Source organism: Ammospiza nelsoni, chromosome 4 (assembly GCF_027579445.1).
Source record: "Ammospiza nelsoni isolate bAmmNel1 chromosome 4, bAmmNel1.pri, whole genome shotgun sequence".
NCBI lineage: Eukaryota > Metazoa > Chordata > Aves > Passeriformes > Passerellidae > Ammospiza > Ammospiza nelsoni.
In genome coordinates this window covers 14,391,126-14,404,187 of record NC_080636.1, presented here as the reverse complement: position 1 = coordinate 14,404,187, position 13,062 = coordinate 14,391,126, and the positions used below count along the sequence as shown (strand labels likewise).

Below are 13,062 nucleotides of genomic sequence, written 5' to 3'. Positions count from 1 at the left end.
CCCTAAATGCAGGCAGTCTATTTACTTGCTGTTTGGCTGATAGCTGGCCCCTTCCCAGCAGCACAGAGGAGATGGAAGGCATTAAGAAAAGCTCTGAATATTGCTGGCTGAATAGTCTGCAAAAAAAGGATAAGGATGACAGGAATGAAATCCTAGCACTGTTAAGAGGCACTTGAAAGATTTTGCTGCAGTTTCTATTAAAAAAAATAAGTTAAAAAATCAATGGAAATTACACAAATAAAAACCATGCACAGCGCTTTGAAACCACACCAGTGTGACACCATAAATGCATGGGAATTAAACAAAAATAATATAAAAGGACCTTAGTTGTAGGCAATGCACTTTAATGGCTCTGCTCAGTATGGAATAACCTCAAAAACACATTCCAGAGCTGGTTCCTCCATCACTTGGAAGAAAGGGGCATGTGGAACTGCAGATAGAGAGGCACAGCATCTGCTAAGACTTCACTGCCTGGCCACTGCTCTAGCACTTGCCATCCCTGCTGAGCATTTTCATGGTGGGGCAGAGTCCAGCCTTGGGCTGATGGGTTGCTCTGGAAGCTACAGGCAGAAAAGCTGGGAAATTTGGTCACCTTTGTGAAAGCAGGGGCTGGCAGAGAAGCTGAATGTGGAGCTGGTGTTCAGCAGCCCTGTTGGTACAAGATGCCCTCAGTGATGTTACTGTGTCAGTCAAAATATTTTCAATAGTAAACAAGGGATGAAGAGAGAGAGCTACAACAGCCTCTAACAGGAACTGAACCATTGTCCTGGTTTTGCTGGGACAGAGTTAATTTTTTTCATATGGTACAGTGCTGTGGTTTGGATTCAGTGTGGGAATCATGTTGGTAACATGCTGATGTTCTGGCTTCTGCTCAGTGGTGCTTACTCTAAATCCAGGATGTTTCAGTGTCCTGTGCTCTGCCAGCCAGCAGGTGCACAGGAATCCAGGGGGGACCATGGCCAGGAGAGCTGACCCAGCTGACCAAAGGGCTGGGCTGCTCCTTTCCACAGGACAGGCTGATTATATAAACTGGGGGAGTGGCTGGGGGGCACCAATTGCTGCTCAGGAATGGACAGGGTATGGGGCAGTGAGTGCTGAGCAATTGTAGTGGGCATCACTTGCTTATCTTGGATTTTATTCCTTTCCCCCTCTCATTTCCATTACAATTGTTATCATTGTTATTATTATCATCAGTAATATGAATAAATTTTACTTTTAATTATTAAACCATTCTTATCTCAGTCCAGGAGTTTTATATTTCTTTTCCTTGATTCCCCTCCCCATCTCGCCAGAGAGGAAGGGTGTGTGGAAGGGTAGGTGAGGTGTGAGCAGGGAGATTGGTGGGACTCAGCTTCCAGCTGGGGTTAAGCCACAACAACTGTGCTGTGCCAACAGCTGGATTTGGAGACACCAGCAAGAATTGTGTAAAGGTCTCCTTGTCCTTAGGGCAATGGAGTAGCATTTAAAAAAAGGTGTATATCCTCTAAATAGATTTCCCAGGAGAGAGACCACACTCAGGCAGGTGACACAGAAGAGGGAGTTTCCATTCAGGAGGACATGAGGCTGCTGACACCTGCTCTTTGGGCCTCCACAGGCCCAAAGTTTTTGAATTTGAAAATTGAAAACACATCTTGAGTGTTGATGAAGAGTGGAACAGAAAAAGAGCTTTTTTTTCCCATACAGGGGGATCCATTTGGTGGCATTGGGAGGGAAATACTTCACTAGGAAATAGGAATAGTCATCAAGGAAACATATAGGAAACAGAAAAATCACAGGATGAAGTAGGCTTAGTAGCAAAAGAACTAGGGGGGTTGACAAATTACCAGAAAAGTGATACTCTCAAAAGTACAAGCAATAGCACAGGCTCCACTGAAAATAAGGTTAGTTTTGGAAATTAACATCACATCTGTCTAGTTCCAATAATCCTTGTCCATTTTAAAATAGAGCTCATGACACAAGATATCTACTATAAATAATCAAATCCATTATAACCTGCACATATCCTCTACATCAAATAATCCTGCTATAAAAACTGAGAATAAAGGAATTTGCTGGATGACTAGCACTCAAGAAATTGTTCCCTGGTGGGTTATTTGCAGCCTTTTCTCTACTTCAGTAGTTTATGTTGAATAACTCACAGCTGTGGAAATACCTGCACAATGGAATTTAATACTGCTAATAAAGGGATCCAAACTGGCCCAGCTCCACTCAAGACTCACAAATGTTAAGACACACAAATATCTTGGGTTGTGTAAAAGGCTGAGTGGCCTCAGTGCAGGACTGTGGATGCTCAGGCAGAGGGACTGTGCCTGCTGCCAGGGCTGGGATGGGGTTGGGAATGAACTGGGCACTGTGCTCCTCATCAGGGACCAAGGATGTGCCACAGGGCCAGGTAAGCTCTGAAGCCTTTTGTTTTTGTACAGAAAGTGCAGATTTTTTGTGGTAATTATAGGAAATTGTGTTTTTTAGGAGCTGCTTGCTGTGCTGTATGCACAGAAAGGGCCCCAAAGCCACACGTGTACACAGTGACCACAGTCCAGTCAGGGTTGTCCAGTTCTGGTCATGTAAAGCACCAGCTGACACAACAGCATCCTGAGACCAGCCCTTGTAACTGGAAAGCCAGAGCTGACAAGTCTTTACCAATTTTTAAATTTTTTTTTTAATTGCAAGTCTTCTGGATTAGTCTATTTTCAAATACTGAAGGGGATTGGGGAAGGAAGAGGAGCAGAAAGATGGAATAACTGATACTCTGGGTGATCTCCGTCATTCTATATCATTCATATGTCCTTCAAGCTATCTCTCTGCGATGTTTACAAGCATATTTCTGCAGAGAGCTGGGCAGGACACAATCTGTCACTTAACATTGTTAAATGTTGTGGCTTAGTCAGGAGCCTTGAGAAGGGAACCTTATCAGCCCACCCCTGGCTAGTTCAGAGCTATTTGTATTTGATACTTTACTTCCAGCTCCAGAAAATTTTAACTGTTTGTTTTAAACTGAAAACAAGTTTTTGGTGCTTGTAATTTCATGACAATGACATCTGGAGAGAAAATTATCGAAGTACAACTTAAAATTTCAATACCCAGAAGGAACCAAAAGGAAAAACACATTCCAAACAAATGAAAAGGTTTTGATTGAACAAAAACCCAACCAACCAAGCAAACAAACAAAAAAACCCAAAACAACAAAACAAAATATTAAAGAATCATGATTTTGAGAAATCATTATTTCTGTTCATCTACTCTGAATGTTTCACTACAGCCTGCAGCAATTTAGGCAGACATTTTTAAGTGATAGCCAAATTGCCACAAACCTTCTCCGAAGTAAGGCACTGGTGTGGAGGAGATTGTAGGGTACTTGGCTGGAGGGTGAGGTGCAGGTAGATGAGTATAACAGTCCCAGAAAAGCTGTGTCTGCAGCCAGGCTTTTAGTGTGACACAATGATCCCACTGGTTTTAAGGTAGACTGTCCCTGTGTTTGCTTTCTTCTACCCCAAAGGATATTTCAAATCAATCTGCCTGGTAATCAGTTAAAGGAGGTTGTTGTAGCTAAGAAATCAGAAGTTTTGGCACTGAACAGCATGGTCACAGATTATTAAAAAATAAAACAAATGAATAAAATTAGAAACATATTAAATAAGATCAATTTTCCATTTTCCCCTTTGAGTCCTGACCTTGCAGCTGTGTGCCCATCCTGGTACGTGGCAGTGCCTGCATGAGGCCCACTGCTGGAAGGTTTCCTTCCTTACTGATTGCAGTTTTCTCCCCCTGCATATGGCCTTTCCTTGGAAACTGCTGTCTGGTAGATTGCCACTTTCAGAAGCCTCAGACTGTTTGAAGGCAATTATTATCCAGACCACTCCTTCCTCCCCCAGCAGTTCCCTTCCCCACTTGAGGACTGGCCATGCTGTGGGCCTCACAGAGAAATCATAGGACTCGACAACTCTCTTTCCATTTTAAAAGCCCATATCCTACTATTACGTGGTCTTGAGCTCAAAAATGTTGCCTCCCCGTGGAGTGCCAATGTTCAGCCCCTCATTATAACCTGGCCATTAGTATTTTTTCCTCCCTCTCAGGAATGCAACCGGCATCTACAGTAAAGCCAAATCCTGCTGCTTGAAATTTGAGTTAGGCCCTTCACAAGGAAGTCCTGACTTCTTTGATAAAAGGGTTATATTTAAAAATAATACATGTTCTGGAAGAAAGAAGGCTGATACAGGTTATATTTTTTTAGCTTTTAGGCTGAAATAGCAGCAAAACAAAGCCAACTTGAAGCTCCCCATCCCTGTTGAACAAAGGGCAGCAGAGGAGATTTCTGTGATATGCAAAAATGAAATTGCATTGCTGCTGCAGAGCTCAGGAACCACAATAAAGGTTCCTGATTGCTGTCCAGGGACACCTTAGCAATAAGCCCAGCTCCTGCAGCACTTCCCACCTGATTCACGTTGGAGGAGCTGGTGGTCTAAGCACAGACACAGACGCAGAGCTGCTGACAAACTCACATGAAAAGAAAGCTGTCTCAGTAGCTCACCCTTTGTTATCACCCTTTGGAACATGAGTTCAACCTGGAGGGGAGATTTCAAAGAAAACTGCTGAAAATTCCCTTTCAGAATGGAGTTTGCAGTCAAAGACAGACACAAGCCCCAGTATCGATCACAGTTCCTAAATTTCACACCTTCTGTCTGCTGAATTTGATCTCTCTTGGCAAGGCAGGAGCAACCCACCTTGGTTTTGATGGGTTTGTCTGTGTGGAGCACATGCGAGTCCTCAGTTCTGTTTTGCACATGGCCAGAAGAAGATGGAAAGTTAAAAAACTTTGTGCAAAATGACAAACAAATATTCATAAGCTATCAAAGAGAGATGGAAAAAAATAGAATGGAAAAAAAAAAATCCCCAGCATCTGAAAGCACCAAACACCAGCTCTTAAAAGCTTTTTCAGTACTTAGACCCCCCAGGAGATTACTCAGGGAGGATGAAACTTCATGTGATGAAATGAGAGTCGCAGTTGAATGAGATAAGGAAGTGTTAAATGCCTGCTTTATATCAAGCATTTGCTAAAATGTCTCCTAATGCATTACAAAGGAGATGCTAACCTTATACATTACAGCTGTTCAATAGAAAATTATGCATAGCAACTTAGATGAATTCAGAGTTGTTGAGACAGAGCTATTAATTAAACTGGGGTGATACACAACTTGAGGATCTCCAGAGATCATACAGAGTTTCTTTTAACATAATATAAAATACTGCTACACACACACTAACAAGTGCTGTGCTTGTCACCTTCCAACTGATATGGTCTTGGACATCGGAGAAGTATTTACAGGGCACTGAACAGATAAAAGAAAAAAAAAAGGCCCCAAATATTCCCAAATTAAAAATGCTACGCTCATAAAATCCCCACAACCATACACAGAAAAAAAAAAAAAAAGAACCTGAAGAAATTTGGGCTCCAGTCATGAGCACTGACCTAAAGGATCCTAAATTTGGTTGTCCAACCAAATTGGACATTGCATAGAGGTACACTTGGCATTTATCTGGTTTGGCAGAAGCACATTCCCTTGCTAATGTGCAGTAACCTGTAATATTAATTATCAGGGATGGATTCAGTATTTTATTCAAACTAAAGCTGATCAATCTCATCTTGGTCCCTGTAAAATTGATGGAAGCAGAATTGGGAATTTCTTGGGCAGCTGGAGTGTTTGTGTTCTGTTGTAGATGGATGCTTTTTATAAAGTTTTTGATTCTGTATGCATAAGTGAATTATTTCCTGATATCATCTTTAGTGCATAATGGTGTTTTAAAATGTGCTTATGAATTAAGACTGCCCACAGACCCATTAAAAATTATTTCTTGATGTGAAGGATAAAGTTCTTTTATTTCAGAAGTGATTCCCAGGGTCATGGAAGAAATGCTTTTACAGTTAGATTGCTCCATCACCGTTCCTAATAAAACCTCTCCCCTTTAAAGAATTGATACTAGTTGCTGTCAAAATAACATGGTAAATTAGAAAAGATTTTAATACAGAGAGCATTCAGTGGAAATACATATTTTCTCAAGAAATGTATGAGTATGGTCCATAAATTTAGAGACTTGCATAAGTGACTCTCTATCTAAAGGTGCCATCTGCCATTCTGCAGTGGGGCACCACCAGGCTTCCTAATAGAGCATAATGACATGCTGGAGTAACATCAGTTCTATGGGATGTTAAATATTCAGTAACTCCTCTTACATAGTAGAAGATTCAGGCCTTAGCCTTGTATAAAAATATGCTGTCAAAAAGCTAGAAAAAACATACAAATCACCCAGTCCTGCACAGTAAAACCAGATGCTGGGGTTCTGTGTGCCCCAGGGCAGCTTTAATTTGGACATGCAATATATCACCATAGGGCTACTTGATCAGAGTTGCAGTCTCAGGAAATATTTTCAGGACTATTCAATTTCCATTAGCAGTTTCTCCAGGATATATTAGACACAAACTGGGTTTCCTTCAATATCAATCATTCATGTTTTCTCTTTCATCCTGTCTTTGCTAAAATGGGATTTTCATGGAGGCTGTGAAATTGCAAAATTTAGTCTGTTCTATCATTTAGACTCCTTTAATGGTGTTTTGCAGCCATGGCTGGGTAGGGAGCCTCTCTCCACCCTAGTGTTAGAGAACAACCAGTGGTGTTCAGTATTTTGCCTTTTCCTTTGGAAGTTTCCTCCCCCTCTAACCCCTCTGTCTTCCTGCACACTCTGACTGACCACCCTTGGCTCTCTGGCATGGGGTGCTATTGCTCTGTTCCCCAAGGACACAAGTTGGTTACTTCCCAAATCTCTGAGAGCAGTAACCCCTCCAGGACCAAGGCTAAAAATTAGTCATGATTTTCACAGTGCTGTGATGCTGAGAGAAGGCAAATGTTAGTTATACCCTATAACAAGTTATAGTTATACCCTATAACAAGTTATACCCTATATACAAGGTTCCTTCCAAATTCAATTATCCTACCACATCATTAGACCCATACATATCAATGCAATGATGATGAAACCTGAGAAAGGCTGCTTTCTGAAGAGATTGCAAATTTGCAAATACTGCTTATTTTTGCTTGTTGTGGAAAGAGAGAAAGAAGGAGCTTTAGGAACTGAAATGTTCTCACAAGGGGCAGCTGGTGAGACCAGCTGGTGATTCACAGGAGTTGAAAGTACTCTAAAAAATGGGCTTTGCTCAACAAAGACCCCCCCAAAACTAAAACAATTCCCAAACAAAGCAATTCAAAGAACCATCAAAACCCACCAGTGCTTGTGACTCTTCCATGATTTAAGTTCTTTATAACAGCAACCAGCTTTGTTATTAGTGTTCGTATTTGGTCACTTTACTAATTATGTGATTCAGCTTTTCCAAGTAAACTTCTGGAATTTCCTCCCTCTGATTTGTGCAGGCACTTCTCAGGGCCAGTATTTCCCTCCATTTAGCTAAAACAAACAAGAGCTTTCTTTTTGAAAGTAGTTCAACATCATGAGATAAGTTTCCTTCCTCCTTTTAATAGCTTCAGAGTTCCCCAGGGGGAAGTACCAAAAACATTATTTCCTTCCAAATTCTGAGAGATACAATGTTCTGGTAGGTGGTGAGATTAGATTACAGTAAAATTAACTATTGGTTTCCAGCTTTCATTCTTCAGGCTGCAACCTCAGCCCTTACAAGTCTGTTGCTTCAACTCACCTGTGGCATTTATTCACCTTTCCCACTGCTCTGTGCCAGGCAGTCATGGAGCACATGGAATCCCCAGTGTCATTTATTGACAACCCACAAACAAAAGCCATAAAACCCATAAGTTCATGTGGTCACTGCTCTTTAATCCTCAGCCTGTGGGGAGCATTCCTGAGGACAGGGCATAAGCTCATAGGACCAGAAATGGGATCACAGGCTCTACCATGTCATTTCAAACATGAAATGAAAAGCCCATGCAGCAGCCCAGGCACAGGGCTGGAGGAGGTAGCAGTGAGGAGACTGAGTCCAGCTGCTGCCCATCTCAACCACTTCCTCCAGCTGGTCTGTTTTGGACATTTCTTTTATGAATAAATAAGTGAATAAATAAAATCAGCTAGCTGTATCTGTTGCTCACCCTAACCACAATAGGGTGGATTGATAGCTTGTAGATGAGGGTTTTGAGGAGATATGGAGAAAGTGTCCTTGGAGATTAATTCAAGGACAGCACTCTAAGGACTCTGTTGCCCATTTTTCAAGTGTTCCTGTGTTTATTTACTGAAACAACAGGAGTAATATGACATCATAAATCTTTTAAAAATGGAAATACTAGTGCCAGTCTTGAAAGATTAATAATAAGGAATGCCTTTTAGAGTGTGCTCATGGAGATGTAATATGAATGATTAGTGTTCTTGAACATTAGAATTACAGTGTATAATTGTAATGTTATAGTGGTTATATAGAAGCCAGAGATCCCCTAACGGAACACATTGTGAATTTAATTATTTACATGGAGAAATCAGGGCTGATGTAAACACTGAATGATAAAACTACAGTTTCCTACAATCTGAAAGTGTTATGAAGGAGCAGCATGGCTATCCATGTTTGTTATTTAGCTAGTTTTAAATTCTATAGTTGATATGCTTTGTGCTCTAGCGTTGGAATGTCTTTTAGGCTATCTTCCTGCAAGGAGCACCATAGGTACCAAAATTCATTGAACAAGGATTTTGCTTGCAGGAGCGTGACCCCACATCAGGGGCCAAGGCTGGCTCCTGGGGCAGGGAGGGAGCTGTGTCTCACCAAGAACCAAGTGGCCACACAGGGTGCTTTGCTTTGCACTCCTTCTGCAGCGGTGGCTTCAAACCTGTTTGGTGGAATCACATCCAGCAAAAGCATGAATAAAAAAATATGTATATATGCTAAGGAGACACGTTTCCCTAGGCTGGCTGCTGGGTATACATACAGCCACTCTGAAAAACCCAGGAGTTCTTCAGCTGCTCTTACAATGTCAGCAATATTGAAAGTAGAGTTTCAGGGAAGAACAAACACCACTCCCCTGCACAAAAGGCAGGATTGTGTGGATTCAGCATCTCTGTGCTGACAGTTCTTTCTGTGTTTGCCACTCTCAGGGCACCTTGCAGGGTGCCTGGCTATGTGTGTCTCAGTCCTCCAGCTCAGCCCAGGGCTTTGCAGGCTGGGCTGTGCTCGGGGCACCTGCACAACTCCAGGGGTTTCACTGGTGCCTGTGAACAATTGATATGATAGCAAAGCAAAGAAAGGAGGATTTTTAAAATCCTCTCATCATAAAACTATCAGACAGTATTCAGCAGAGTGGAAATCCCTGCTCTGATAAGCCCTGGCCCTGGAAGGCAAGGGATGCAAAGTTGAGGATGGAGCTTCTCTGGCTGGATGCCCTGCAGTCCCTCACACTTGGCTCTCAGTGCTGTAACTCACCTGTGGTGCTGCACATCCTTGTTAGGAAAAGAGCATCAAACCAAATTGAGCTGCAAGTGATTCACATCTATCCATAGGCTTTCCCTTTAGCTGGAAAAAGACTGCAATTCAGTGAAACACTAATTCCAGAAACCCCTGGTGCATGATCCTGAACACGAGTGTGTTGTTGTGCATACAAGGAACAGTAAATGCTGTATAAGAGCACATTTGTTAACACAGTTTATTGGCACACTTATTGGCAAAGCATACATAAAATACAGTTGTATTATATAACACACTGACTCACTGTGTCTTTACATGATGAGTTGAACATATTAATATGTAAATGAAAAAAAAATTAGTTTCTTTTATAAAGTTTCACATAAATACACCAGAATAAAAAACAAAACAAAATGAAAAAGTAAAACAAAAAAATGAGGGCTTTACAAAAATATTATACAAGAAATATACTATGAAAAGAAATAACAACAAAGCCAACTCAGATACAATAATAAAAACACAAAAGTTTTAGATTTATTAAGCTGCCCACAAAGTTAATGGATTACATGGCTTTAAAATATCTGGATCGACAGCAATTTTACAAAGCATAAACTCTCATAGGACTGGGTGTCTTTTTCCACATAAAAATATTTCTCATGTCTTTGATGAAAAAAAGACATTTCTTGTTTCAGTATTTTTTATTAAATGATGGATAGAATATCTACTGGCATCAGCTAAATGTAAATTAAAAATGCTGGATCCTTTAAATGATTAACTGATGAAAGAAAATTTAAAGAATGAACAAAAGTTACTTTACTTTTCCTTAAAAGCTGATCTTTTTCTGAAACAAGAAATTTCAGGTGCAAGTTGAAAAGCAGAAAATATATTACAATTGTAAAAAGTTTTACATAGTTATGTTAATGAGATCCTGAGCACTGATGACTTGTTAAAATATGGCCATTGTTTGATGAGGAAAAAAACAACCCCTTCCAATAAAATGCACTGTCAGAAATTTGCCATGAGATGCTGTTTAATTTTCAATTATTTTAATTGAGGTCAGTGCCAGTATCTAGTTGTATGACAATACTTCCAAGGAATGTATATGGAAGCTTATACAAGAGTTTTCCCTAACGAAAAAAAGTTGGATAGCTTTAGTTTAGAAATAGATACTGTATCATTTGAAAGGTGTTTCTTTTAAATTTTATTTTGAAGAATGCTGTGAAACAGTAATTAATAACCCACTGAGGTACATTGCAGTGGGCACTGCTGCAGAATGACCTATTGGGAAGCTTGTGGTGTGGGGTTTTCAGATTTAGTCTCCTGGTTAGCAGCAGGTTTGCTGTTCCATGGGCTGTTATTTCCCAGTGCAGGTGAATTGTTGAAATCTTCTTCATCATCCATGCCATTTGCTGCATCATACTGTGTATTCTCTAATCTAGTGATAAGCCTTTCGTCTTCATCCCCGAATTCGCCTCCCATCAGAGTTGGTTCTCCTACCACCATCACATCCTGTGAACAGCACCCAATATTTGTTATATGGAAACCTTGAGAGAGAAAAAATCAACTTAAAAAAATTATGTTAGAGAATTCGCATATTTTTTATTTTGTGACATTTGAACAACAGAGTTAAAAGTTCCCATTTAGTAGGAACAAGGAGAGAGGCTTACATTTTATTTCTAATTTAATTAAAAATTATAACACATCTCTATAGCCGCATGCTCATGGCTCTGGATCTCAGATACCCCAGAACTGAAAAGCAGGTAGGCTGAAAAGTATGCCTGATTTTAGCAAACAAACAGGCTGTGAAACTGCCTTTAAACTTCTCCTTAAAATATTTAGCCTTTATCCAGTAAATCCTTCCTGAGCCATTTTCTTTGGAAAGGCACCAGGGTGTATCTCAGTAGGAACTTGGTGATATGCGTATTTTAAAAGTAGTTTAAAAGAAACCACATTTCTTATCCTCAGACTTCTCAAACGTGGAGCACAGCACTCTACTAAAGATGGTAACTCTCTTATCCATAGCCAGCCAAGCCCTTTTACGCATCCAATATACTTGACATTCTGCTACTTAATTATGGTAATTAATTTAGGTAAAGTTTTCGATAAAAACAATGTTCACACTGATTTGACAATTTGCATAGCTAATTAAGTCATTAGCAAAAACCTGCTGATTGCCAACAAGCCCTGAATTTACCATCTGTTATTTCATGGTGCCTGTCACCTAACTCCATGTAGGCAACCCTGCCGCCAATCTGTGCAGTAAGAGGACCAATCTGTCCAGCTGGTACCGTAAAAGCAAGATGAAGAGTGCTAATTATAATTACACTGATGAAGCTAATACTCATCAGAAACTAAAGCATGCAAGAAAGAAAGAATTCATCTAATCACTGCTTTAAGTACAAATTGTCCTTCCATGAAAACAAGTAAACCGCCTACTGTACTCCAGTGCATCACAGATTTGTTGCAAAAAAACCTAAGCAGCATGGGATAGAAAGGTGCAAACTTGAGATTGGAAAGCAAAGGTGCAAAGCCAGAGAGCTCTCTTGTTCTCTGTGTTTAAGGGAGGATCAGGCTGCTGTGCTAACAGCTAAAGAAATATGTGGGATGCATCTTTTCATGCAGCTCAGGTGTCAGGGCATCAGGTAGTGCTTGGTAGAAGTGCAGTACTTCCAGATGTATAGCTTTGTTCCTGCTGATTTAACAAGCCCTTCCAAGAATTCTGGTGAACAATGGATTCACTTTTTAAAGGATCTGTTCCTCCTTATGAATGTTAATAGCAAACAGAAGACAAATGTTTGCATTTAATAAGGTTTCTTTTTAATCAGATATCTACTTCCTTCACCACAAAACAATACAAATTATTGCCTGCAAGTATTTACACTATTTCTAGATATCCCTCAGCAAAGGCTGGCATGTTACAAAAGAATGTTTGTATCACATTTTCAGCCTGTGCTATGTAAAAAAAAATGTGAATATATGAAAATTGTTACATTATTTCCTGTCCACTTTGTCTGTTTTGTTACTCCATATATCCGTAAAACATTTGGTTAAAAATACCTCACCCACAGCTTTGTGACATAGAAGTTTAAAAGACAAAGGCGTTCATAAGCAAAAGTTTATTCTAATTCATCCCATCCCTCTAAACAACAGGCAATGTGCAGTGTGCCCTGCTGGGCCAGACCTAATGCGTGGCGAGAGCATTAATGACCAAGGAGCCCTGGCAGAGGACAGCGAGCTGGGTGTGAGTGTGCAGGGTTACAGGGCAGGCAAAAAGGACCACAGGGGCTGAAACACAGGGTCACACACCGAGGTGGCAACAGCTCCTTTGACTTTGGCATTCTCAAGGACAGGTGTAGCCATAATATTTTCTGAAAAATCCTTTCCTTGGGATTTTTTCTCCTGAGAAGCTGAGATGCCTCAGGAACAAAATGTGAACAAGGGTTATCTGCTGCTGTGGAATGCAACAGGTGCATCTGTGATTGGTCTCATGTGGTTGTTTCTAATTAATGGCCAATCACAGTCAGCTGGCTCAGACTCTCTGTCTGAGACACAAGCTTTTATTATCATTCTTTCTTTTCTATTCTTAGCTAGCCTTCTGATGAAATCCTTTTTTCTATTCTTTTAGTATAGTTTTAATATAATATATATCACAAAATAATAAA

The 13,062-nt window shown here is 40.4% G+C and overlaps 1 protein-coding gene across 10 annotated transcripts in view; it reads right to left on the bottom strand.

Moving 5' to 3' along the window:
• Positions 1-9,617: 9,617 nt before the first annotated feature.
• Positions 9,618-13,062, bottom strand: part of LDB2 (LIM domain binding 2) — a 212,914-nt gene continuing 209,469 nt past the window's right edge. For 5 of the 10 annotated variants that reach the window (XM_059469731.1, XM_059469733.1, XM_059469732.1 and 2 more), the window contains one exon: positions 9,618-10,909. In XM_059469731.1, coding sequence (XP_059325714.1) covers positions 10,679-10,909 — 231 coding nt within the window. In that variant the 3' untranslated portion in view covers positions 9,618-10,678. Of the gene's footprint in view, positions 10,945-13,062 lie in introns of all 10 variants that reach the window. The other 5 variants (XM_059469736.1, XM_059469738.1, XM_059469737.1 and 2 more) reach the window with 2 other exon arrangements.